Here is a 27,828-nt window from a genome sequence, read left to right as displayed (position 1 = left end):
TATGCATCATTCAGAAAGGTTTTTTTGCAGGGGTGTACGTGTAAGATTCAGGCCCACCTCACCACCCCTCTGAAGTGCTTTTCTTTATTAACCCCAGAAAGCATCTATGCCCTGGAACTTGGTACAAGGATGCCAACAGCTATTTCTTCAGCTGTTTGAAATACTTTGTACAGACAGCATTTAATTAAATTCCTGACTCTTCAGAGATCATCCCAAGAGTTCCCGCAAAGATACGCTACAGAAACTCTGAGGGCAAGAGAGAGTTAAAGGAAGGAATTAAAGAAGAAAAAGGCAGAAACTGTTACTTTTGTTCACCAGTTCTGAGGGAATTAATATTAACACGTCATTTCACAATGTTATTTAACTAGATGTAACTAATGTTGTAGAGCTGGTCCCTTCTTAACAATTTTAGTTTTCTTTTTTTATAAATCTTGACAGGCCTTTAAGAGAACGAAGAAATCTCAGAAGTAAACGGATGTTTTAGAAGTATTTCATGCAACAGATCTCTCTTTTAGAACCTAGGAACCTGCAAAGTTATACAAACCTGCTAAGTGTTATATTTTGGCTGCAATCTATAAACTATTTAATTCAGAGTAGTCCTATTCATTCTTGTGAGAACTCGCAGGTGTTTAGGGGTTCTGAAATCTGGCCTCTGAATTTGCTCATATTGTAACTTACCTTGTTTAAAAGGTAAACAATATTCATATTTAAATGCATCCTTTGGGATGCAAAAACAGAATAAAGTGTTGTTTTCTGTCTTTACTGTAGTAATTCAAAATGTTTTAAAAGAGGAGGATTTGAGACTTTCCTTCCCCCTCCGTTTAGTTGAACCTAGGGCTCTAGTGGAGTGCATTTAATTTGAAAACGATCCCTTCTGCAGCAAGGATTTAAAATGGAAATCAATGCAAATCTGAAAATGCTCACATTTGACAAGAATTCCCCCCCCCCTCAGTTTGGTTGTTGCCTCACCCCTCTGCCACTTAAAGATCTATTGGTCCCACATAAAAGAAAGTTTGAAGAGGAGAAACAAAATGATCCATGGACAGAGACAAAACAACAACTGAAACACGCAAAATTTCAAACCCCCAATATCAGCGGGTCGGAAAAAAGATACTAATAATTGCAAAAACCATACGACTCAAAAATGTATTTAACAACTTTTTCAAAAATGTCAACTCTTTACAGATTTTGCGGGTCAATGCCTTTTAGACAATTGTAGATTGTGTAACTTATTTCTATGTTGCTTTCTTGCAATATGCTCTGAAAATATCTATTACAGCCATTATAATATCCACAAGTATTGATGCAGTCGATCAATTAACAGCTGCTGCTTTGCAAAATCTCCATGGGCCTTGCTTTAAGACGTGACACATATTAAGTAAAGAGAGCACAGGATGCAGAATGATTGCCATCCAAAGAAATGCTCACTTAAGTGCAACCGAAAACAAGGGAATTTTGAAGCATAGTTCTGTGCTTAGATCCCATTGATTTCAGTGCAACATGTACAAATTCACTTTGACAGGCATGCGATCACAAAACTGCAACCCCTCACACAGCCCCACACTCCAGATCTGTGCTATGTTTGGCTTTCCCTTACAGTGTTGGAGGCAGCAACACCCAACCCCAAGTCAGCCAACTGCTCTTTACACTTGCAGAAGAAAGAATTTTTGCAGTCCGGGTCTAGGAGCAGACACAGTGAAATCAAAGACAACAACAAGATTGCGTGCCTGCTGTCTTTTGTAGAGGCATTGTTAAATCCTTTGGCTCTTGGCAAAAGTCTACAATGTTTTTAAAACCTTTGAAGCAGGCCTAGGGGACTATTAAGTGACAAATTACACCAAAGTAGTTGTATTGATACCAGTAGGGTTGCACCAGCCTATATGATCATTGGATCCTACTTTTCATTATTTCTTTTCTTCTTTTTCTTTTGAGTTGATATTAACTCAGATTTATTCCTGGTGTAATTTTACTGAAATCTCTGACTGTCTATTTATACACAAAGTAACCTCTTTTAATCACGAGGCAAAACACTTTCCCAGTAGGGATCTGATGTACGTAGTCAGAATTTTCCAAAGCCTCTAATCAGTAAATGTAACTTTCTAGACTATTAAAGTAGGCTTTACCACTTTACAAATATAATCTGCATTGTAACGACAAAGAACTCTAAATATTTTAACAGAAAACACATGTGAAGCTCCAGTACACAACTTGATTTAATGTATTCTGGAGTTAAATAGAATATTAACTCATCCTCAAACCTCTACCAGCATTTTGCTGAAGGAAGAAAATAAGAGACACCAAAGAGAAATAATTACAGGAAACAAAATCCTGTAATGGATGTTTTCAAACTTGGCTACATGACCTCCCCTAGGGAAAGGTCCCTGAATTACTTCTCTTGTTCAATCTATATCAAACACAAATATCAGGAGATTATTCTGACCTGACTCACAGTATGAGTAAATCAGGGATATCCAAAAATGGATTTAACAGCAAATTCAAAATGGTGTAACTAAAGCCAGGGTGTGGCCATTAATATTAGTTTTCTAGCATGATTCAGAACTGGTTTCTCCTGGTAATTTGTTGAAAAGCAGCTGGGCACCTCTTTTGTAATAAAGCTGTTTATTTTTACAAATGATTCCACTAACTGATAGCCTAATTAGGTTTCATAAGTATATTTATATCTAAATAAATAAAATTGTCCAGAAGCACCTTAGACACCAACTAAGTTTGTTCTGGGTATATGTTTTCATGTGCCTGTACACTTCTTCAGATACCTGAAGAAGCTTATACCCAGAACAAACTTGTACAGGCAAGGAATAATGACTCTGGTGCAATATTAGGGGCTTTTCCCAATAACCAAGCAATCCATCTTATTTAATAGTAAAGGAAAAATACCTTAGAAGAAGCACACCCACAGTCAGTCGGTTCTGTGACACACCTAACACATGTTGCAAAATAAGAACACAGCCAACGCCTCCGGCAGTTGGGTCACTAGTGCAAAGCCAGAGCCAAACCGTCCTTAATACTGTGAGTGAAACAAGTGTTTCAGACCCATCAGGAAACAGCGAGGGGCATTTCATAACAGTTTTGGCTAGTCGTGAATGGCAGCTGTGTCTCAAAACTGGTTTGTCTGTCTGTGGCCTCTTTTGGAACCCACCAGGGCTACAGTTCAGGGCTGGATTGCGTTCCCAAACTACTTGGCTGCAAAGTGTCTTTATTCTGCCAATGCGACAGTGTTCACTCTCCAGGCAGATTTGAACCACTGACTTGCAGGTAAATGGCTTTACATTGCAAAGTTCTGTTGCAGAGTCAGTAACTTCAGCTCAGTCATTTTCAATGTCTAGTTCAGAAGTGAAATGCTTAAAAACAGTTCAGAGAAAGGAAGCATCTTTTTTCCCTGACCTTTGGGGCATCTGCAGCGTCATCAGCTGCGTGGGTTTTACCGCAAAGACAACTCATTTTTGGTTAACCAGTGCAGAAGATCATACATGTACACACCCCATATATATGCATGTGTCAGTGGAGGATGGTCCATTAGGGTGAATGGGACACTGCCCCACTAACCTTCCCCCAGCCACCCTTACAACCAGTCCTGAGGGCAGCACTGGCTATTAACTTCCTCCTCCATCTCAGTGCTGCCTTTGTAGAACTCACGAGGAAGTAGAACTCAATAATTAGTTGGCTTTGCTTGTTATTGTCTCTGGCTCCATCTCCTGTTGGCCTTCCTCCCTTCCCTGCTACTAGTCCCACTGGGCATCAGCCCCCACTGGCATGCGCTCACATGTACATGCACTTTGAAATGGAAGTACAATCGGCAAACGAAATCCCATATGTGATCACCTTTACTTCCTTGTAAAGTATTAACATGGCATTCTGTAATCGCTCTCAAATTTAACAGGAGCACGCTGAAAGCTTTCATATACAGTGGTACGCTTCAGGTTAAATACGCTTCAGGTTACACACTCCGCTAACCCAGAAATAGTGCTTCAGGTTAAGAACTTTGCTTTAGGATAAGAACAGAAATCGGGCTCCGGTGGAGCGGCGGCATCAGGAGGCCCCATTAGCTAAAGTGGTGCTTCAGGTTAAGAACAGTTTCAGGTTAAGAACGGACCTCCGGAACGAATTAAGTACTTAACCTGAGGTACCATTGTAGTTAGCTCTTCCTCTTCATTATGCAAGTATTTCTCCTAACCATTATTATGTATATACTGGGCAAATCTAAACATGCATGTTTGCTACACATGATAGTATTATATAAAGGACTTATGATGCATATGGACATGGAAGCAAGTCCTGTTGAAACCAATAAAATTAGCGGGGTTGGATTTGGATTGTTTTTCTTTATGCAATTGTTTTAACTGTTGTTATATGTGTGATGTTGTTGGTTTTTTACATGTGCAGTTGTTTCATTTATTTTTATTGTGCTCTGAAATTGCTTCAAGATGCTTCCTAGGAAGTGATTTATAAATGAAACAAAATAAGTAATTATAGTAAGTGTCTAAGTCAATGTGTTTAAGATTTTGATGTAAGCAAACTTCCCTACTTTGGGGTGGGTGAGACAAGAGAATGAATTTTAGGAGAATCATGAATTATATACCCTAAGAACACAACTTGAAACATATGTAGCACCTTCTACACAAGGAGCAAACTTATGCACAAGAAACTGGCATAAAGCAAGCCAGTTTAAGTTAAGCCGGCACAAAGTTACACCAGATTTAAAGTCTGGCGGAAAGGAAAAACAGTGTTCTATGCTCAGTTGCCAAGTGTCAGGGACTGGCTGGATGAGGAGGAGTGGTGGGAGGCACTAGCTGGAGAACTCCCTAAGAAAGCCTTGGAAGAGGAAGGCTCAGAGCCAGGGGAGTGGTGGTGGCACACAGAAGACAGGTCAGAGGATGACAGGGGAGTGCAGAATGGCTGGATGCTGAACAAGCAATGGGCTTGAGTAAGAGAGAAGAAGAGGAGGCAGAAAGCAGTGCAGATGTAGGACAGGCAGCTGGGGAGGAAGTGGGGGCTGAGGCTTCAACAGATTCACAGCCAGTCCTACTGTCTTCATCTCCCTTGTATCCAAGGGCATGGAGAGCTTTGCACACAGCAGAGCAAAGAGCTCAGAGTGTGCATGGAGCCCCTCTCTGATGGAGTTTAAGACTGCTGGCTGGGAAGGAGACTTAGGGGAAAGTGGGAGGCACAGATCATCAGGTCTGGCAAGTGTTTTACCAGGGCCAGTCTTGCCCATAGGTTTCTGTTTATATTCTGTTTCCTGCTGCTGGACCAGCAATGACACCAAGTGATGTGACCAAGCTAAACGAATTTAGTTTCCAGCCCAAGCCCCTCTCCCTCTAGTTCCACACCACCGTGCCCATGATCAACCTTTTGGGAGGACATACACTGGCCTCTGCTCAGAAAGCTTTGGCTCAACTGGCTGAGCCCCAGCTGAGCAAATGACACAGATGTATTTTCAGCTCAGCTGGGATTGGGGATGTAACACCAGCTGAGCTGGGAAACAGCTGGCTGAGCCAGAGATCTGCTATGTCCTAAGCTGCTCATCCTGGCGGATCTTGCCATAAGATTGTCCCTTAATGTGTTCTGGGTGTATATGCAGGTCAGAAGCATCATGTGTAATATGGCATAGCAGTGGCAGCAGATGAGCCTTGCTTGCCACAGCTTCTCCTTTTAGCATTACCCTGTGCTGCCCTGTTGCCCCAACCCACATTGTGTAATGCGTGAGTGTGAAAACCGGGATGTGGCTGCATACTGAATTAGTTTCTCCCTGCCTTTTTGAACTGTGGTTTCCCTTTCCAGCCACATACCATTTGGGAGTCTCACCTTATGAGTAAAAGTAAACACCCTATGGAATATTGAGAAGGAGTTGGGGCATGTCATAGCTACTGATTCATCCAATGACACATCACCATACTGGGGGGGCGGGGAGCAAATGCTAATGTGGCCTCCTGTGAAGCTCAATTCAATGTCACAGGTCAGAAACCACCAAATTCGCATTCCTGGCTACAAAAATATCATTCAGTTTTAATGCCATTTTAGAAATTTGGGCTTTCAAATTCTGAGAGTTTTCAAACTCTGCTACCAACATACAATCAGTCATAACTGGACATTTGTTCACTCTTTTCTATCCTGACTTTCTCATCCAAAGATCCCACAGTATAGGCTAATTCACAATATCCTTGGGGGCGGGGATAGTTAAAACTGTTCAAGACTAATACCAGAAAGAAGACTCCATGTTCAAGAGAATGGATATTTGCTACTGTGTTTTGCCACCCCACTTATGAATGAATGGCTACACATTCCACTTTAGATTGGATACTTGGTTTAGAACAGATGCTTGCACTGTTTCTTCTCACTACCTACTGAAGATCTTCCTCCTCCAACGAGCCTTTTGAGTGGAGTTCACTATCCTGTTCTACATCTGTATAGGAATTGTTTTCAACTGAATTTATATGTGGAGTCATTTTTAAATTTTTGTACTTTCTTAATATATGGAAATGTTTTTAATTAATTTTTCATTTTTATTGTTTTGGGGGAAGGGGCTAAACTGTTTAATATTTGTATATTTTATTGTGGCAACCCATCCCAGGGACCTTATAGTAAAGGGCAAGTAAAAAAAAATCTAATAAAATACATAATTAAATGGTTTAAATGTTTGGATTAAATTCTGAATCTAATTGGGGAGAATAGCATGTACCTGAAGAGTTGAATATTTGGGGTATTATTCTTTCTTAGCATTATTCCTTCTTCACACTGGAAAATTTACATGCCTGCATCTCTTTCCAAGTTACAGAAATTCATGGAAGCACCTAGTAACTCTCCTGTGAGTCTCTGAGGTTCTTCTGGGACTGATTGACACTCGCCCATACATAACTGGAAGAAAAGCATTCCATTGTACCAAGTGTATTATTCTCAACAACAAAAGATTCCTAGGCTACTTTCTTTTTTAATCACACCTCGTTTTAGGGCATAGTAAACTGTGGGCAAATCTCTGGCAATTTGTGGCTTGTCCTGACCAACAAACTATTTGATTTTGTACACTGATGGTAGAGAGTGAACAAAAAAAAACTGGCGCAGCACAAGTCTTAGTCTTTAGGGGCACACAATGTTTGCCAGTAAGTTGTGTAATTAGATGCACAGATCACCTATCACATGCATTTGCTAAATGAGCAGGTACATATCTCCATTCTTAGAGGCTCACAGATTTCACTCATTTCCCAAGCCACCCCACAAAAATTTTCTAGTGTTCTTGGTTAGAGCATTATCAAAACATCAAAGAAGATTCAGATATTTTACCATGGCAATTCAATAAGCGTAAATAGCACCTCTGTGTTCCCACCACACCCAGTTCTGAACAGTTCCTTTTTTGTGTACAGAGATTTATTCACATGTACAGTACATAAAAAAGCATTCAAAAAATCCATAATATGAAAATGATCACATGATTTCTATTTGGATTCATAGAGATGTGATAAGAACCTTAAAGAAGGGACTGCTGTATTAGGCCAATGACCCATCTATAATCCAGCATCCTACCAGTGGCCAACCAGATGTCTGTGGGAAACCCATAAGTGGAACCTGAGTAGAAGAACTCTTTCCCAATTATGTGAAATACCTGTGGGAAGAGAAGGGGTGCATGGCTTTCATCAGCACTGCTGAGAAGCTCGACTCCTCCTTCCATCAACCAATACCTCACAGAAGCCATTGCATCAAGCTCAGCAGGGGAGAGGAGGGAAAGACTCTTTCCATCCTCATTCAGCAGCCCAGAGGCCTAGTGAAAAATGATATCTGTTCCATTTCAGTCCATTACCCTATTCTTAGGGTCACATTGCAGCTAGTGTCTTAGGAGGGGAAGGGCTAGAAGTTGAAATGCCAGCCTGACCAGACCTGACATTGGTTCTATCCATCTGCTCAAGTTTGTTATGGAGGAAAAACAATAGGCAGACTGTGAAAAGGACAATGCAGCTAGACTCACACCACATTCAGCAAAGCTGATGGAATAAATATATAATGAGACCACTTTGCATATGCTCAAAGGCACCCTAATTTGTTATTACTTCACATGATCCATGGCTGATCACAGTTACATACCCCCCAACAGTTCTTTGATGAAAATAGGGATATCCTATTCCATAATTATAATAATAATTCTATTATTTATACACCACCCATTAAATATTAAAATCATTCCGATACAGGGCTGCCTTCAAATGTCTTCTAAAGGTTGTGTAGTTACTTATCTCCTTGGCTCAGGGATCACATAACTCCATACCTTCCAATATTTCTCAGATGAAAATTGGGACGTCCTAAGAAATTATGGGATCAAATCAGAAACTGGAACAAGTTTCTGCAAATCCGGGACTGGGAAATAGGGATATTTGAAAGTGCAGGGATATCTGCAGTTACTGTTTCAGGACAAAGTTTCAAATCAGTTTCATTTAGACTAACTTTGTAGTCTTTTATCAATGTCTTTGTGTGTGGACAGTAAATGGGACAGAAGTGGAAGAGAGAGAAAATGGTAGACTTCTCCCAAGGGCTTCCGCTGCTGAGTTGGCAATGAAAGGAAAGGAAAGGCCAACCCCCTCTTTTCCACTTGCTCATCTGGCCAAATACAGAGCCTCAGGCTTCTCATTCTGCCCTTTAAAAATGGAAAGCAGGACAGCACTGTTAATACATCTTTGGGAGGCAGGCAGAGTAACCTTAATGTGCTGGTATCATATAGATATGCCAGGATCATTCACAGAGATAAAGTATTATTTCAAATGTAGCATTACAGCCAGGCGCGTTTGCATCTTACAACTAACGGAACCAATTAGCTTTTACTTTATCAGGAAATATTGCCTCTCAAGTGATAACACCCACAATCTCGGCATACTTGTGAAACATCCAGTGCGAGGTCAAAATTGAACCACAGCAGAAAACGATCTCCCTTTGAACTTAAAACAGGGGTAGGGGACAGAATTTGACTGGTAGAAATTTTGTGCATTGAACATCAAATGGCAAATGTGCACATGTGGATGGAAGTACAAACTCCATTCTTTCTGCATGGCTGCTCCATAGATCTTCAAAAGGAGCAGGAGCAGGACAAGGGCTTATGGATAATCTAAAAAGACCAAGAAAATGTACTAATATACTTGAAGTACAATGGTTGGCTGGTTGGTTTCTTAACAAAATATATTCAGATAATCAGACAATGCTTAGTGAAGAATTAAGGCTGGTGCTTTGGGGTGAAGACTTCGAGTTCAGGGGTAAAAGATATGTTTTGCACACAAAAGTGCCCAAATTTAGCTCCCAGCATCTTCAGATATCACTGGAGGGAGACCCTCTTAGTGAAACTCTGGAGAGCTACTGCCAGCCAAATGCACTAAAGGTCTCACCCAGTATAAAGCAGTTTCCCATGTTCCTTTTTTGAAAAAAATAAATTTTATTAGGGTTTATAGAGAAAAATACAAAACTTATTATCAAATATAGTTTCCCATTTTTGTCCAAACTAACACTTTGATCTAAATACAATAAAAAGATAAAGAGAAGAGATAGGAGAAAGGAATAAAGAACGAGAAAGAGAGAAATAAGGAAAAAGAAATTGAAAAGAGGTTAAAAGAGAGAGAGCGCAAAATAAAATTCAGAAGGTAAGGGACCTCCAATTCTTCATCTGTCCACTATATATAAACAGTATTCACTTTGTCGACTCCAATATAACACCCAACGAAACCACTTTCTGTAAACAAACATCAATCCTCAAAGCCAAATGACATTTTTTTCATTTTCTTTTTCTTTTTCACACAAAAAGTCTATGAGAGATTTTCAATATTTAACAGAAGTTAACAATAAATTTGATTTTGTCATCTCATCTAAGTCTGTTAGTTTTAACAGCCATTCTTCCATTGTTGGCAATAATGGGTCCTTCTACCTTCATTCCATCTATGTTCCTATGTAAGTTGTCCAAACAGGTTACTCATTATAACTGACCTAAAGCATTTTTGCTATTTATTATTATTATTAACTGGAAAGTAAAATTTATATTGAACAGGAATGTATATAAAGATGGTTCTTTTCTTTGTGCTGTATCAACAACATTCACACAAGGCACAAAGATGAAGAGGGAGCATCAAAAATGTTTTGTAGTGTCATTTGTTAAAACAGTCATAGTCAGCTGACTTTGTTCTGTGTCAAGTCAGCAAGCTGTCTGACCTCCAGAATGTCTATTGCCCATTGTTTACTTTTCATGTGATATTCACAACACCATGATGAGCTACTACAAGTCTCACATAGAGATAGCTGCATATCCATTTTTGAACTTTTTTTTAAAAAAGTGACACACAATGGATATATAAATTCTTAACAAGGCCCTCTGTAACTGACACATGCAGGACTGCAAATAAATAAATATGGAAATGAAACCATGTATTACTTATCCATTTGGGAAAGAGAAATAAAGGAAACTCAATCCATGAAGTTGTTAAACTGTGCTGAAGTCTAGATGGAAGCTGTTTCATTCTCTTCGCTTCTGCAGAACTATTAAATTGATTTCTAAGAAAGTGACTAAGGATCACAGCTGAAGTCCAATGCACACTTACTTAAAAGAAAATCTCAATTGTCATCAGTATGTTGCACATCAACATAAAATCAAAATGGAATAATCTATCCAAATGGGTCTGGAAAATATTTGTGTTTGACTGGATTGTGCCCCAATTATTTTGTTTAAACTACCAGTATATTCAATTGTGTTTACTCCCAGATAAGAGGATTGGATCTTTAACTAATTTTTAATCAGGAAATGAGACATACCAGTGAAGCCCAGTAATGTATCCAGCACTTTGGGAACTGAAGGCCTTCACTCAAAACCTTCTGTTCTATAAATACTTTGTTTCAAGAAAAGAACTAATGATCGCATTAAATCTGAACACAAACGTACACAACAAATGTTTGTAAGGAGTGTTATTCCAATGAAGGAATTGCTTGAAGTTAAAGCAAATGCAAATCCACAGACATTTAAAAGTCATGTTTGTAAAAGCAGACTTGCCTGGAACCTAACTTTTACCATTCACAACTTCTCTTACAACAATTAAAGCTCTACACTATTAGACTATACTACCAAAAATTGATCTCCAGATTCTCTTCCTGAGCCTTTCTCACCCTGTGTTTTGCTGTGTTCCCCCACCCCACCCCTGAAGATGCCATCTGATAAAAAGCTTCTGTGTCATTGTTTCCAAAAATAGGAGTCAAGCTGTATACATTGCACCAGGCTGTACAGTCACAGTTTGATTGCATAAGGCACCTACTTCACCCTTCATAAGACAAATGCTTGTTTGAGTTACACAGCTCGGAAATTGCTTACTTTCCAGTGCTAAAACCTGTTTGTTTTCCACATGACTACTCCTGTTAACTGTGTGGCACAGAATTCTGCAAGGGGGCAGTACATGAATCCTCAGGAAATGACGCATAAGCACATAAGTGGATGTATTGTATGTTGCATTGACAAAATTCCACTGAGACCGCATCCACCACCCAGCTGCCTGTATTCCCACCTGAATGTCACCTTGAGTACAATTGGAAATGCTGTAAGTCCCTGGGAAAAGGCAACAGAATTTCCTCCCAAGATATCACACACAAAGATGCTAGACATGCAAACCACAGCCTTCCTGTGCAGTTCTGCACTTGCCCCCAAGAAGGCAAGCAAGAGACTAATCTGGGCTGCCTCACCCAGTATATGCAAGCTGCATGACCCCATCTGACCCAGGAATAAGCATCATGGATGCAGGCTAGTAGGCCAACTTCTAAATGCCTATGTCTTCTGAGACCATTTTTAATGTCCACTTGCATACAGTGCAGTAGTTAATCAACCTGCTTATGCTACAGCAGTTGCATGGACTGTTCTGAACCACCCAGTGTACACCTGAAACCTGCTTGATCATCACTGCTTGCTCAGGGTCAGAATCTGATGGACACTTTCTAAGGCCCTGGAATTCAAACACTATTTAATCTGAGACACAATGCATACATAGAAACAACCCTACCAGCATGATGTGCTGAGAAATGGGCCAAGGATGCACTTTGCTGGACATGTGAGGGATGCTTTTTCTTGGTGCACATTAGATCAAACCTTGATTAAGTTGCTTGAACAGTGTGGCTGTCCCTACCACATGGTTTCATCACACACTGCCCTAGTGACATTCTAAATGCAAAACCAACATGGAAAGGACACATGGTGTGGTTATGGCCATCTGTAGTTTCATTGGCTTCCAGTATTAATCACATGATATGCCAAACCTACTTTAATATAAACTTACATTAGCTTCTTGCAGCTCAGTTCTAAACGCATTTGCTCAATAAGTGAAGTCTCACTGCATTTTTAAGATCAGGCTCTTGAACTTAGAGGCTACCATTATTACTGGCTTAAATCAGTTAAAAGTAAATTTTAAAAGCATTGTTGTTCCTGTAAGAACTCTACCAATACACAAAAAAATGCCTGCTCATGTAATTTCAAAATAAGTGACAATGAAACTTTGTTTTAACTGAAGATTAATTGGGTTGCCCAGCATCTATACCCAAAATGAATTGGATATAAATAGAATAACCTCAAATATGTATAATTACATTGACTGTTAAAATGAAGGATATGTATACAGACTCTCTTTAATCTCATGGATCGCCATAGGCAATGCAGTCATTAATCCATGGAAGGTTAAGGACACAAAGAAGGATTTTCCAAGACAGATAAATCGAAATGACCCTTCTTTGATCTCAGGAATTACAATGGAGCATCAACAGCCAGGAGAGAGTGAGCTACTACCATGTTAGTAGCACTTAAAGTTATCCCCAAATTAGTACATAATTAATATTTGCCAGGGATGCTGGAACTTCCTTTTCAGATTGTAATTCTTACTTGTAAATAACAAGAGGAGCACCCAGAAAGATAAGATATCCAACTGACTTCTTAATTGCCTTTTACTGCCTCCTTAGTTACAGGTGTAAACTCTGGATCACTCTGAAAACTTTCGCGCCCTTTGAATTATCATGTAGCCTTTCATGGGGCATCTTGATGTGCAACCAATTAAACAGGCATCTCACATCACCCTATTAAACTGCCATAGGTCTGTTGTGAGTTTTTAATGTTGATTTCACAATATTTCAGTTTGATTTTCTCTAGTAACATGAATTTCAAAACTGAATTAGGGAAACAGCATGTGATAGGACAGAGTACCTCAGGGCAAAGACAAGAAAGGGGTGCCCCACTGGCTATTAAACAAAGCCTTGCGGGACACACTGTCTTGCTGTATATCATGTTTCCTAACAAAATGATCCCTGAATTTGGCAAGCAATTTCGAATTCTTGCAAATTGGATTGCTTGTCTGCTCAGTCCTTACTTTTGTTCCGTGCAATAGAAGATGGCATTTTACCATGAGAAGCCTACACTGACAAGATTGCTCTGATTTATTGCTTTGTGTTTCACTCAATTTCTTCTTAAATTAACCATTGAGTACTTTGTAGTTCTGCTTCATTTCCCACTGCTGTTTTATAAACTGCCCCTGGGGGACTCCTGACGATCTATCAAGCTCAACTTTGCTTGATCTCTTCTCCCTAAAGCATATTACAATATTAAACACTAAACTAAACCTAATCTAAGGTGAACTAGGCCTTTGCTAATCCTACAATATTCTAGGTACTGGAAATATCTCAATCTTTCAATGCATCTCAGAAACTTCCTAGAATTACACACACGCACCTTTAGTTTTGCAATGGATTTGATGTGTAAGTCTGATTAGACTCCTAAAACATTACATCCTGTGTTCTGCTGAATTTACAAAAAAAAGTTTAGAATGAAATACAGCAAATGTTTAAATACTTTAGAATGCTTTGAATGGAATACATGGTGGGTCACCCTACACTTCACATTGCAGCAAAACCAGATTTGCCTCAGCATTTACACTCTACAAGGAGTTGTGACCACTGAGTGTACCTTTCTATCAGGAGTAGAGAAACTTAAAAAAACAAAACCATTCATACAGTCAAGACTGTCAATTCCAACAGTGGTGTTGCTTTGTTTAAATCCTCCCAGTTCAGCAAAGTTGCCGAGATTATCAAAGAAGATCTGTGAAATAGTTTTATTCACTCGATTAGGCAGAGTGAGGTAGCCCCCTCAGGCAGCCGACGCTGAGGAACAGGGGGTGGCAGCAAGGTGCCAGAGGACAGAACTAAGGGTGCCCTATCCCCACTGAGCTAGACTGCCACCCTCGGGACAACACACCCGAGGTCTTCCACCAGTGCTGAAACAGGATTCGACACCGTTTTGTCCTTAGCCTCAGTCAGACAGCAATACTGTATGCTTTGGGTCAGCCCTGGTTTCTCTGAAGATGTTCATGTTAAGAACATAGCTGATTTACCCTGTAACAACACACACACACACACACACACAGCGCTTTCTTATAAAAAGTTGCTTGGAATCACAGGTAGAAAGAGCTCTGTTGCTCTCGGGTTTCACTTGCAGGCTCCCCACAGGTATCTGGTTGGCCATGTGAGAAGAGTCTGATGGACTAGATGGGCCTTTGGTCTGATCCAACAGGCTCTTCTTATATATCAAGGAAGGCCTACCAGCATATCTGCAGAAGGACAAACACAGCCACACCCCAACAATTCCCCTCTTGTTCCCCTATTTCTGGACTCCTGACATTAGCAAATACCATTATTTTTCTTTCTGCAATCTTAGCATGTGGGACAAAACTCTCCCACCTAGAAATATGCTTCCCCTCTTTCTTTTTTTCCTGATGCCACCACATCTTCACGCAAATATGGCACACATAGCTTGTCACTTGATCATTTCTGCCGCTTGAATGGAGTACACCTGAAACAATTCTTAAAGAGGTAGCAGTAGAAAATGAAGATAATCTATTCCCCCATTCAGGACCAGTAAGCTCTTCAGTGATAATAAAGAAAATGATTAATGACAGCCTGGGATCTGGATGTGACAACGTTATCTCCCCTTTGACTAGTCATTGCAAAATATTTATATGCTTTCATGAGCCAAAAAATATCCTTAAAAACCCATGCCTAGCAACAAAACCCTAAACATCTGATCATCCATAGAGGCCCAACAGTCTCTTAGATCATGTGCAACCACTTCAAAGTTGGCGTATCAAGTCAGTAATTGTAATGCTGCTTCAAAATATTTAAGCTAGAGGCCGGTTGTCGCGTGTCCCATTTATAGACAGCATCTGTCCTCTGGTTCTATTAGAGCACAAAGCAAAAAATGTTTCCCCAAACTCACAAACAGGAAAAGCATCACCCAGCTAGAGAAGCCGCATTGGTCTCAGCTTTTTAGTTACTGAGCGGGCCTTTTGTGTCCGCATCTTTTTTTTTTCTCTCTCTCTCTCAAAAAGAAAGAAAGAACCCTCCACTCCACAACACACACACCCCTTCAAAATAGCGGTGGCTGAAGAAATTGCACTAATGTGTGCCTCGGGCAAAGAAGAAATAAAGAGAAGGGAGGGAGGGCTTGGCCAAGATGAAAGTAAGAGAGAAAGAAAGGAGGCAATTTAGTCTGCTCCAGCCTGAATTGCTCTCTCACTGAAGCCAAGGGTAGAGGGTTGGGATGAGTAGAGCTCTTTGGAATAGTGCACATGACTAGGGAACAATTCATTGTGACCATGCCTGCAGGCCAATTCCACTGGGTCAGAGAACAGAGAGTGCCATTCAAGCGCTGAGCAGGAGGAGTCAGCCAGCGCAGCAGTAAAAGAAACAGCAATGTCTCCCGAGCACATGCTTCAGAAGGAGCCGGGAGAAGGCCTAGAGAGGATGGTTGTCTATCTCCTTTTCACTTGACCAGAGCTTCCATTCCAGCCTAAAACAACATCATTTCCCAAACTTGGAAACAGGCGAGGGAGCTATCCACAGGTAAGCCAGAACAATACAGGGTCAAGTAATTATTCGTTTTAAAAAAACACCACCATGTGTCACTGAATGCTTCTCAGGTCAACACAAAGGCTTCTCTTCCACTTGATTTCTTTAGAGACTCGTAGCAATTGCAAGAAGGCTATCAATGTGCCCCTCAAATGCACCACCATATGTGCCCGTGGTTGCAGATTCTAGTATGGTGCAACTCTCCGTAATTGTTTGTCATAGGCGGCAGTGATGCTGATTCCCCCCCCCCCATCCCTTTTCTAACAGTGGTAAATTTGGGGGCAGGGCACTAGAAACTTATTGCAATGTATTTTGGGATCTTAGTGGTGATCTGTTTACAATGTGCAGGTTCACAATGTATTGCAGAGGTGCAGAAAGAAATGCATAAGCAGTAAACCAATTCACAGCGACATCTTCAGGAGTCTTCCCCATCCATGCCTACAGTATGTGCTGCTTTGAAGTTTTCTTCATAACCACTCTGGACTCAGACAAGCAGGTTTCCAGTCCTGACACAGGTGCCCTTTTTGCAGTACCAACACCAGCATGGCAGCTAATAAAATATATTAAAAAAAAAAAAAACACCAGCATGGCAGCCACTTATTTGGGACTTACTTCACATTTCTATGTGTGGCGTATTGGGTTAAACCACAGAGCCTAGGACTTGCCAATCAGAAGGTCGGTGGTTCGAATCCCCGTGACGGGGTGAGCTCCCGTTGCTCAGTCCCTGCTCCTGCCAACCTAGCAGTTCGAAAGCATGTCAAAGTGAAAATAGATAAATAGGTACCGCCCCAGCGGCTTAGTCATGCTGGCCACATGACCCGGAAGCTGTACGCTGACTCCCTCGGCCAATAAAGCAAGATGAGTGCCGCACCCCAGAGTCAGCCACGACTGGACCTAATGGTCAGGGGTCCCTTTACCTTTACCTTCACATTTCTATAGCAGGGGATCCTCCCACACCAATCCTTACCCAGCCAAGAGCAATGAGTGGGCAGGAAATATCTACATGATTGATCCCAGGCCTGCAAACAGTATGGCCATCTGAAATGAAGCCATATATTATTGCTGAAAAGGAACTTCACATACGTGCATGTCCAGTGACTCACATTTCACATATTGGGAGATGGGGACTGCCCATCTTAGATATTCAATTGCCTTGTCTTCCAGTAGATTGCCAGTATACAGACCCTCCCTCCCAGTACATGCAGAACCAGAGACAAGGGTAAGCCTTGCAGGCTGTTGGCACCCTGAACTAAGGCAGGGGGAGGGCTTTTGTTCAGAGGAGCCGTCCCCAGATTGCTGCCTTCCAGATGCTTTGGACCACAACTCCCATCACCCCAGTGGGTTATCCAAAACATCTGGAAGGCACTATGTTAGGGACGGCTGGTTTAGAGGGATAGGACAGGCCTTCCAATAAGCAGCAGTCTCAAATGGAGACCCTAAACAAACTGACTCGAAATCAAGCAGAACTTTGTTGTTTTGCCAAAAGTGATAACACTCCAAAAAAAATATACGCTTAAAAAAAAAGAGACTATACACTGGTCCACACAAATAATTAGTTAAGGCATCTTAGTCATATCCTTCACAATCAATAGCATTAGTTTGAAGACACTGAAATCTAATTTTAGATGCTGCCACAAGAAATATTGCAACCCTCCAAGGAACAAAATGCATTCATACACTGTAACTACAGGAAATAGAATTTATGGAGTGAGTTTCAAAAAAGCAAGAATTTCAACCAAGAATACCACAGAGTTATTTTTCTTTAGGAGACCATTATAGAAAGCACAACCAAAGGTCCTTTCAACTGCTAGGTCAATGAAACACAACTCATGGAATGGAGGCAGCACTGTTATCCATAGAACACGATTCGTGAAAAGGATCCTTATAACAGGTTGGTGAAGGGGTGGGGAGAGAACCTCGTCCACAGGCCTGATTCAACCCCTCAAGCAACTTATTTTCCTCTTGCCCCCCAAGAATCCATTGATGTTTGGCAAAAAGAAAATAATTTAAAGTTGTGACTGTGCTGCACTAAGTGAAGAGGTTTAAACCTCAGCTGCAGAGGGAAATCTGAGACTGTGTATGTGTTTCTACTGTGTGTGTCCACAATGTGTGTTCCCAGTGTTGTGTGTGCAGACTGGAGGTGGCAACACCTAATGCTGACATGTGGCCCTTGAAGGGAGGGTTTGGCAAAAGTGAAGGTGGTCCTCAGGTCCAATAAGAGCAGTCATTCCTGTTCTAGAACTATATATGAGATGGTCCGATTGGGAACAATAAATGTTATTTTTAACACACAGGCAACTACCCTGGGATCATTGTCTGAGGCCCTTCTTTGTGTGCTTCTTCTGCAAAAGATCCGGAGGGTGGCAACACAAGAACAGGCCTTTTTCTGTGGTGGCTCCCCACTTGTGGAATGCTCTCCCCAGGAAGGCCTACATGGCATCTTTATTACATATCTTTAGGCACCAGAAAAAAAAACATTCCTCTTCTCTCAGGCCTGTGGCTAATTAAACAATCTATGGCACTTTAAACTGGGGGGGGGGGGGTATTGCTTTGTTTGTTACTATGTTATGTATTTTTTATAATGTAAACAGCCCTGTTTGTGAATGCTACAGAAACTTTAACAACAACTAGTGTGCATTTTTTAAAATGTAGCTAGGAAGGCTCACACACAATCAGATAATCTAGTCCACTTCACTGCGGGTATCTGAATACTTGTATTGGGGGGGGGTGAAATCTGTCCTGTTGTTTTTTTATTTTACCTGCATAAAAACCCTACAAGGTGGGATATGCAAAGTAATGCCAGCATGCCCAAACTGGAAAATCAGAGATTTGAGCCTGGGTTTCCTGCAACCAGCAACACAACAAATATCACATCTCCACTAGGACAAACTGGCTTTCGGGAAAGGGCGTTGTTATTTATTCTTCTTAAATCACTCATAATCGTAGGAATCTTTCCCAAATTAGCAGCTGCTTACACTAACAAATACCTTCTTCCTTCGAGATTAATGCTGGAATTGAATAATATGTACTAGTGTACAGCAAAATCTCTTCGTGTGCTAGTAAAATATTTCAACCACATCCAGCACTGAAGAGTACAATTTAAAATTTCAAGAAAAATATGAAATCAATTTCTGTCTTAACTCATCTCATCCTTAGATGTCAACATGTCTGAGAACAAAGTTATAGTGAAAGGCTGAGCTGTGAATTATGCAGTTCTCTACATTTTCCCAGAACTGTTTTTGTTTTGTTTTTTTTGTTTTGTTTTTTTTAAAAAAAAGGTTGGAGATGCAGAAAGCCAGTTCTTTCTGAAATTTGTGAAGCCTACATTTCATAGAGGTCGCTGGACAAACATTTCATGAGAGGTCATTGCACCATTCATAACCCTGGAGTTTCTACCACAGAAGTTTCTGTTCATAATTCTAAAGTTTCCAACACAGAACCAAGAGCAAGACCAGTCATAAACCAATGCCTTCATAAAGGAAATCTACAAGAAATCTTGTGATGCAGTTCGTAAGGTTATCTGAGCTCCAATTCAATAATAATTACTTCTGCACAAACATGTTGAGATTCCGGCAAGTGTCTTAAAGATTCATTTCATACATAATGTTTTCAAAACAAATCCACTGATACCAATTCTTTTGAGCATTTAGAAACGGCCATCAATATTAAATAATGGCAACAAATAAATCTCCATTTCTTGAGGCTAAGAAAATTAACCATATTCCATTTTTCTCACTGTTATTAGTTGCAGTGGTTATCAGCTTACTAAAGACACATTTAGAGTTAAAAGAAACAAAAAAAAAAGAATTATCCTTTAAGTTTTGCTCTGACAAAAAAAAATCCATTTATTTCACAGATATTGAAGGAACAAATAGCAAGACTTCCAATAGCCTTTGCAAATGTGTTTATGATTAAACTTCCTGATTCAATTCAAAACAAAAAACTGTTTGTCACTTGGAGTGCCTCCATTTTGGGGAATATGTGTTCTGAAATGCATTTTGTTAAGGACTGAATAAAATAAATAACAGTTATTCGGTGTTCTTGAGGTTTGGCACCATGACTTAGCCCAGAACCAATACATCTCCATCCAAAGATCCTTACCTAAATTTAAAATCAACAAGGTTCATTTTCAAATAAATGAGCTCAAGACTGGGCACAACGCAATGAAAACAGGCATTATCATTAATAAAAATGTGTTGACCATTAACATTAGCTATTTCTTCCCTAGCCATCCTTTCTTCACCCCACATTTTATTCCGCTGCTAAGATTTAAGAGAGTGGAAATCTACATTCAGTGCAGAGGCCTCCTGTTCAGTGACCGATCTGCCTTAAAAAAAAATAAAAAAAATAAACCCATGAACCTGCCGGCATTGTTTTTCTCCATTTGTGCCTCTCTTTCTTGACATATACATTTGAACACTGTGAAGATGCAGCTCTCCTTAAATCTCTAGTAGGCTTGAGGGTGTCACCTCCCCCTCCCCTCTCTTTTTACAATGTGGAGGGATGCTATAGTCTTAAAGAATGGTTTCAGTTGTCCTTCCTGAATGGCTGTCGGCATCTCTAGCCGTCTAGAAAGGCTAGAGACATTTTGTAGGTGAAAATAGCCACTTTTTCCACGGTGGAGAGTCCATAAAACTCCTCAGAGCATTGGCTATTGGGGCTCATTGAATAATTCATCCCTCATTGCAAGCCCATAATGTCTTTTCTGGCCCTATTGTAGGGCCTGTTTTCTCTTCTTTTCTCCTTGAATTATAAAAAGGTTGCCTTCTTTTGTCCACATCAAGCTGCTGCGAGCTGAACCTTTGTCTGGCCAGAGCTAAAGTGCGAGTTTCAATGGACTCTCCCCTCTTTGTTTTCCAAGTTCATCTCCAAGTGTAGATTGTGTATAGAAGGCCTTCTTTGTAAAAGCTGGAAAAGTTGTACAAATGTTTGACCAGCTCATTTGGTACTTTTTGTCTCCTGTTCTCCAGGGCCTACGGTGGATGTGCAAGGGGCAAGCTTTGGAGGAGGAGTGCGAGGGGAACCTCAAACAACAAGTCATCCCGGCACTGGCAACAGCCCCGTCTGCCGACTCAAGCCATAAGGTCTTGGAAAACCAGCTCCAACATCAACAACAGACAACCTGTAGAGAAGTGGATTAAGGATCCTCCCCTCCTTTAGATGGCAACTGCAACAGACTCTGAATTTGGGGGTGGGGAAGAAGAACCCTACTGAAGCTAATGGAAATCTATCTTGCACCCTGATCCAAAATGCACTTACTTGGAAGTCAGCTCTATTGACTCCTGTTACTGTGTTAATGCAAAGCTGCAATCTTTCTATATGTAGTAGGTCTTATTGAAGCAGGATTTGCAACAGACTAAGCATGCACAACAGAGGTTCAAAATAGAATCATAGCCCCAGACTGTGTATTAATCTAGCTATGGTTTGTTTTTCACATTAAATGTGTGTGTGTGTGTGTGTGTGTACAGAGAGAGAGAGAGTTCCTTTAAAAAAAAAATCTCTCTTTATTCTTTCACTTTCTTCCCTCTGTTACTAGAATAAAACCTGGAAGTTCTATAAATCAACAACCCAGGTAGCCTTTGGAGGAGAGCAGCATATAGATATTGATATATAGATATGGTATCTTCCTGCGTTCCTGGCATCTCAAGCCTATTTATTTTTACTTCAAAGTAAGCAAAGCCCACTACAATAGTAGTAAAGATGGCTTAAGCAGGCTACTATCCTACTTTAACGGGCAGGATCTCTCGTTTTGACATGAAGCCCGGGGAGGGGGGGACGGGCAGGATCGCGACCTTCTCTCAAGGACTTCTCTCCCTCCTCCTCCTCCTCCTCCCCCCCCTTCCCTCCCCTGTCCCTTTTTATTTAATGACTTCAGCTTGACTAACCCAAAATACTGTTCAGATTTAAGGACACAGGGGGGAAGGGACTAAACGGCTCTGGCCACACGATTGAGCAACTAGCTTTTCACAACGAGTTCAGACAACGAACCTCCTCTCCTCCCCCCTTCCCACCCCCCACTCCTACCCCTACTGAGAGCCTCTTTCCCCCCAGATTGCGAACTCTTCATAAATAACGCCAACTGAATACTGTGAGATTTAAAAGGCGGGGGAGGGAGCCTTGCTTTGTGGGGGAGGGGAAAGAAGTCTTGGACGTGCATCCTTATCTGCTGCTAGATTTCACACGCACGCTTGCTGATCGGAACATCAGACTCAGAACTCTTCCCACTTCTGGGTCGAATTTGCGAGAGCGCAAGTTGTTTAATAACATGAAATTAAAGTGAGTAAGAGACTAGAACTCTCCAACTGGGCTGTTTAGAGACCAGGGAATTCACACAACTGAGTGTCCTCCATCCATTCCTCTCTCTCAATCTCTCTCTCTCTCTCTCTCTCTCTCTCTCTCTCTCTCTCTCTCTCTCTCTCTCTCTCTCGCCCTCTCTCTCTTCGGCTCACCCAGAAATACACAGAATTGAATCGAGCGTTTCTGGCAGCCCATTCCATAACCCACGCATGCCGATAACTTTGTTGTTGGTGTAATCTCCGGTTCCGTCCATTCATGCCTGTTCCAAATTTTAGTCGGAGAAAAGCTTTCCTATGCCTGTTCACCCGCTAAATTCAATCTTGCTCGCTTGCTTGCTTGCTTTCCTGGGCGCAGGATCGCGCTGTCTTTCTAGCAAAGATGCTCAGCGCTCCAGCTTGGAAATAAAGCGCCCCCGGGATGCCGTGGGACTCCCTTGGGCTGCAAACCCAGGCGCACTTACTAGGGAGTAAAGCCCTATCGAACGCTGGGGACTTTCTTCTGAGTAAACGTGGATAGGATCGCACTATTACTTCCTTGCGCGTAAACGTTGCTAGAACCGGGAGGCCTACAACGCATCTCTCCCCCCCCCCATTCCTGCATTAAAACACATTGCCAGGCTGGTTCTGCAGCGCAAAAAGCACGCATCCCGACGTTTTCAGATAAGTTAGTTCCAAGCGAGCGTGTTAATTTGCAACAGAGCCCAGCAAAATCGACTTCCTAGCAACGGGGGTAGAGAAGACGAGAGATGAGAGCAAATCTTACTCAGGGTCAGACAGACTGTCATCTTTCCGTCCCATCCCAGCCTAACACGGATGAGCCGGAGAATAATACCTCTTCCCCTGAGCCACGGGAGTGGGAGGGGGCAGGGAGGCAGCTGCCCCCCCCTAAATCAAATAAATAAATAAAAAATAGTTAACTAACTTGACCAATTGCATCACAGATAACTCGGTTCTGCCTCCCCCATAATGCCTGCCCCCCCCCAAAAAAAAATCCTGGCTATGCCCATGCCCTGAGCTCTCTTACTTCGGTTAAAGAGCAGCCGACGACCCTGGATGCAGACGGAAGCTCGACGGAAATCAGCGGACTTGCTTCCAAGCAAGCCAACAGGCGCGCAAGCAAGCTGCAAGGACACCAATTTGGAAGTCGTGCCATCGGAAAGGCTGGACTTTGTTTCTTTTTTTGTCTGACAAGTAGCATTTAGGGCCCGACCCCCAACTCCCTGTTTCTTCAGAAGTAAGTCCCATTGAGTTCATCGGGTGCTTTCCCCTGGGCAACTGTGCTCAAGATTTCAGCCCGAGATTTTGAAGGCACCGAATGGGTGTGGGACTTCAAGCAGACGTAAAATATCAAAATGAGTTGTAGTCAGTGTGTTTACATTTGAAGGGGGAAACCCGGCTGCAGGCTGACTAGATGGTCGATCAGGTTGCCACCTTTCTTCCTGGCCCTGCTCCTGTGCCTTGGGCAGCCTTCTCGCACAGAAGTGGAGCTTTGATCCCTGCTCTTTCTCCATCCTAGGAAGAATCTCTACCTGCTTTCATTTCTGCCTGTGTCAGGCGCCAGACACAAGAAAAGGACAAGAGGAGTACAGCAAGTATCATTGTACTGTTGGAACTGCGGAAGACATGTTCCTTCAGTGGGGATGTCCTCTTCCTGACGGAGATCTCGCCAAAGATAGTACTGCGACTCCCAGACAAAAGGTAGCATAAATACAGTTAGGCCGAAACTAGAGTCTGTCTAAACACAAGGTCTAAACCTATATACGGTACATAATTCCATCCTGCAAAACTCTCAAATAAACCTATTTAGGACAGTTGTACCGCCAGGGTGGGACTTTGGGGCAGACGTCCAGGGCCCCCGCACTGGGGGCTAGTAGACAGGGGAAACGCTCACCATGTTTTTAAGTAAGTGCCGGAGTGACGAAGGCCCCTAAAAGTCCCAGAATCAAAATTTACCCAACTGCACCACTTGTTGGCCGACAGAGTCGCAATATCTCGCTGAAACTGACATGCACCTTCAATAGATAGGCAGACAAGGAGAGCAGTCATCTCAACCAACTTCTCTTCAACCAGGAAAGCTTTCAGAGGCTAGGGAGCTGGGGACCTGTTCGTGGTTCTCTCTTTCCTGAATCTACCTATTGCTGCCGCCCAAAAGTCTCACCCTTAGAGGGTCCTCTTTTCACAATCGCGAACGACACTTGGGTAAGCCCATTTCCAGCCCTCCCCTCCAAAGCCAAACACCACCGAAGTGTCTCTCCCGGAAATTCTCCTAAATGGAAACGGAGCAGCCAGTACTACCCTTTCGACGCCCCCCAACATCCCCCTTCGATCAACATGCTCGACGGCTCTCCTAGCCAAAGAGTCCGGCCTTTCTACACCTTCCTCTGTCCCATAAAGCTATAGACCCGGTCAGTCATCTTTGCACTCTCTAACGGCGCCTCGGTCCCCTCAAAGAAGAAGAAGAAGCCGGCCGCCCTTTACCTCGTTCGCTGAGGATGCCGTCGATGCTGTGCTTGGCTTTCTTCTCGCTCTCCTCCACTTCCTTCCTCTCCAGCTCGGCTTCTTCTTCTTCTCCCTTCCCAAATTTGCTTCTCAGAATACGGCTGATGGAGCTCACTTGGGGAAAGAGGGGGAAATAGAACTGAAGGCAGAAGCTGGATGGAGGCGGCAGCAGCTGCAACTAACTATAGAGAGCATCCTTTGCTTATGTGCTGAGGGGTTGGCAATGAACCTCCTTCGGGACTAGTGGCGTTTGGCAGTCTCGGGGCGAATCCTTTCGGATCCCTCGCTCATCACAGAAAAGTTTAGCGCTCCTTCTGATTTGTAGCTTAAAGGATTACGACTGCTCGGCCCTTTATTGCATTTTTACGATTCTGTTGTAAACAGTCTTGACATATAATTTTTTAAAAAAACTGAAGGAGTGAATGTATAATTCTTCCCACCCACCCGCAAGACAAACAAACGAAGAAATAAATAGGAAAGACCCCGTGCGCATTTAAAAGCATTAATAAGATCAATAGCTGAAGCGCGAGGAAATCAGGATCTGAAATCCAACTAAACGAAAGATTTAAAGAGAGGTTGGTACCCTACATTAAAAAAACAATCATCATAATGTAAAAGGTTGTAATTGTATGAACACTGCCTTGAGACGAGCCACACTGAGCACACCTCTGAATGCGCAGTGCAGATTGACTTCCGAATAAACTTGCGAAGGATCCGGATCTTGGAGCTCTGAAAGCTTCGCAGCCCATTCCTCTGCAAGTTTACTTGGAAGTAAGTGTTCATTAGGGCTTAACCCCCCACCCCAAAATAGAGTGTATAGAAATGCAGCCTCACGTCGAAGCCATTTCGAGTTAGGTTCAACCTTTGTTGCAAAACAGCAGCGAGCAGAATATATGTATTAACCCTACGGGCTTCGGGTGCATCTGGCTGGGTGGAGTGAAAGTCCTCCTCCTCCCATGGATTTTCACTCCCATCGATCTCAATGGAACTTTGTAAAGGTTCTGGGGTGAACTTGAGTTCAAATCCAAAACTTTCGCTTCCCAAAACTGGTTGCGGATCAGGCTATTAAATTCCTTTCTTTTTGCTATAAGCATGAACTTGCCTGGGGAAGGAAAGTTGGATATTTTAACTCAGCGCACCGCATTTTTTCCGCGCTGGAACCATCAAAGAACTAATTCCTTCCAAGTCTTGACTATGTCGGGGGCCACCACCAATCAGTCCTCCCACGGGCTTCTCGCCCACCTACTCCCCGCCTCCGCTTCCTGATCTAAGATAGCTTACAATCCACTTCTTGCGACGGTTCAGCGCGAAACGCCTCGATAGACTAGTTCTGGAATTCTTCCGAGGAAGAGTGATTCCCCCTCCCCCTTTCTTTCTCAGAGGATGCGCGAGTGGAAAACGAGACGGCACAATCGCGTCGCACCGTTTGCAAAAGCCTTTTCCATTCCCAATGAGCAAAATAAATAAAAAATAAAGAATGTCCTTGTGCTTCTTATACATTGTGCCATTAAAAAAAATAAAAATACGGGATTAATTTTTTTCCAATCCCTGCTAAATATTCGTGTCCCAGGATTGTTGCTCTAGGAGGAAAGGAAAGAGAGAGAGAGAGAGAGAGAGAGAGAGAGAGAGAGAGAGAGAGAGAGAGAGAGAGAGAGAGAGAGAGAGAGAGAGAGAAGCGGAAAGCGATGCTCTAGGATGTTAATTAAAAACAAACCTTCCCAGCCCGATGCTTCGACGCTACATGTGCTTCAATGGTGGTTAATCGGATCACCCGGATTTATGAGAACTCAAGGAAATGACAAGCCACGAAGATTGCTTGTCTTCTTTTACTACGTCCCACTACCTAGCCCGGCTCGCAGCCTTTTCCCCAACGCTACGCGATCTCTTTCCCTCGGTTTCTTTCATCCAGTGCCTATAAGATAAAGCCAGATCATAGACACTCATCCAGCAAGTCGCGCAAGGCCCCACAGGGCCCGTGAAAGCCTGCAGTCTGTCGAGAGCAGCGTCGTTTGATGTCTCTTATGGGAACTCAGGGCGGGGGGTTGGGGGGAGGAAGGCAGGGCGAGCTTCTAAAACAATTATATATATATGGTGTTTAACTTTAAACCGACCTCGATCCAGCCTGCATTTTTAATTGTGCTATTGGGTGGGGGAAAGTTCCAATGAAATCCATGGGAGTGAAAGATCCGGTCTTTCTTAGACTTGTTGTCCACTGAATTAAGTGCGGCTTCCTTGCGAGTAAAGCCGCATAGGATCGAGCTGTAAAAACGACTGGCTGTAAGGAAGTATTTTCAGGGCTGGGTTGACAATTCCAGCGAAGTTTTCGAGGGCACTAGCCTCTTTCCTTAGAGGCGTTCCCCTAATTTCGATGTCACCTTCCGCACACTTACCTGGGAACTGGTGTACCAGAATCAACTGAATCAACTTCCCTATCAATATATTTTAGGAAGATAGATCGCCTTAGGCAGACCATTGGTAGCTCAGTATGGTCTACACTGGCCGGCAGAGGCTCTTAACCCTTCCTTGGGGGTGCCAAGCAGATGCTCTGCGGTTGAGCCCTTTCCTGCCATGCAGTGGCGTAGCGTGGGTTGTCAGCACCCGGGGCAAGGCAAGTAATTTGCACCCCCTAACCCGTGGATTTGCGCCCCCTAACCCTAACCCCCAGATGTTGCGCCCGGTGCGGCCGCCCCCCCCCCCTGCACTCCCCACGCTACGCCACTGCTGCCATGCCAGACGTCGTCGATCTGTGCAATCGGCTTAAGTGGGTGCAGGATCCGGAAGCTGGTGAACCCCAAAAGCATTTTGAATGAGTCTCCTTCGGACTTACCTGAAGGCACGGTGTTTCTGTCGCACACGCCGTCCTTCAGCAGCTTGTCCCGGATCTCCCAGCTGAACATGCCCGCGTTGTCTCGTTTATATTCCTCGATCTTCTTCTCGACATCCGGCGTCGTCACCTGCTTTAATAGAAACGACCCAGAAAGGAACAAAAGTTGGGACACTTTGCGGGGAGAGAGATGGGAAAGAAAGCGGGGGTGGGGAGCAGAACCCGGCGCCCCACGAGGATGAATGAACATCGAGGGCTCAGCCTAGGGGTGGAATCCCTTCAGACTGATGCTGCTGAAAGTCAGGACCAATC

The 27,828-nt window shown here is 42.7% G+C and overlaps 1 protein-coding gene across 3 annotated transcripts in view; it reads right to left on the bottom strand.

Annotated features, from left to right (window-relative positions):
* PAX3 (paired box 3) overlaps nucleotides 1-27,828 on the bottom strand; it is a 106,710-nt gene that overhangs the window by 73,540 nt on the left and 5,342 nt on the right. The window contains exons 3-4 of one of the 3 annotated variants that reach the window (XM_081910492.1): nucleotides 27,520-27,649; nucleotides 24,672-24,806 (exon numbers count right to left, since the gene is read on the bottom strand). In XM_081910492.1, coding sequence (XP_081766618.1) covers nucleotides 24,672-24,806; nucleotides 27,520-27,649 — 265 coding nt within the window. The remainder of the gene's footprint in view (nucleotides 1-24,671; nucleotides 24,807-27,519; nucleotides 27,650-27,828) is intronic. The other 2 variants (XM_081910493.1, XM_081910494.1) reach the window with 2 other exon arrangements.

The sequence above is a fragment of the Podarcis melisellensis genome (genome assembly GCF_964234715.1).
Source record: "Podarcis melisellensis genome assembly, chromosome: 5".
Taxonomy (NCBI): domain Eukaryota; kingdom Metazoa; phylum Chordata; class Lepidosauria; order Squamata; family Lacertidae; genus Podarcis; species Podarcis melisellensis.
Note: the sequence above shows the minus strand (reverse complement) of the source record. Positions and strands in the feature narration are given on the sequence as shown.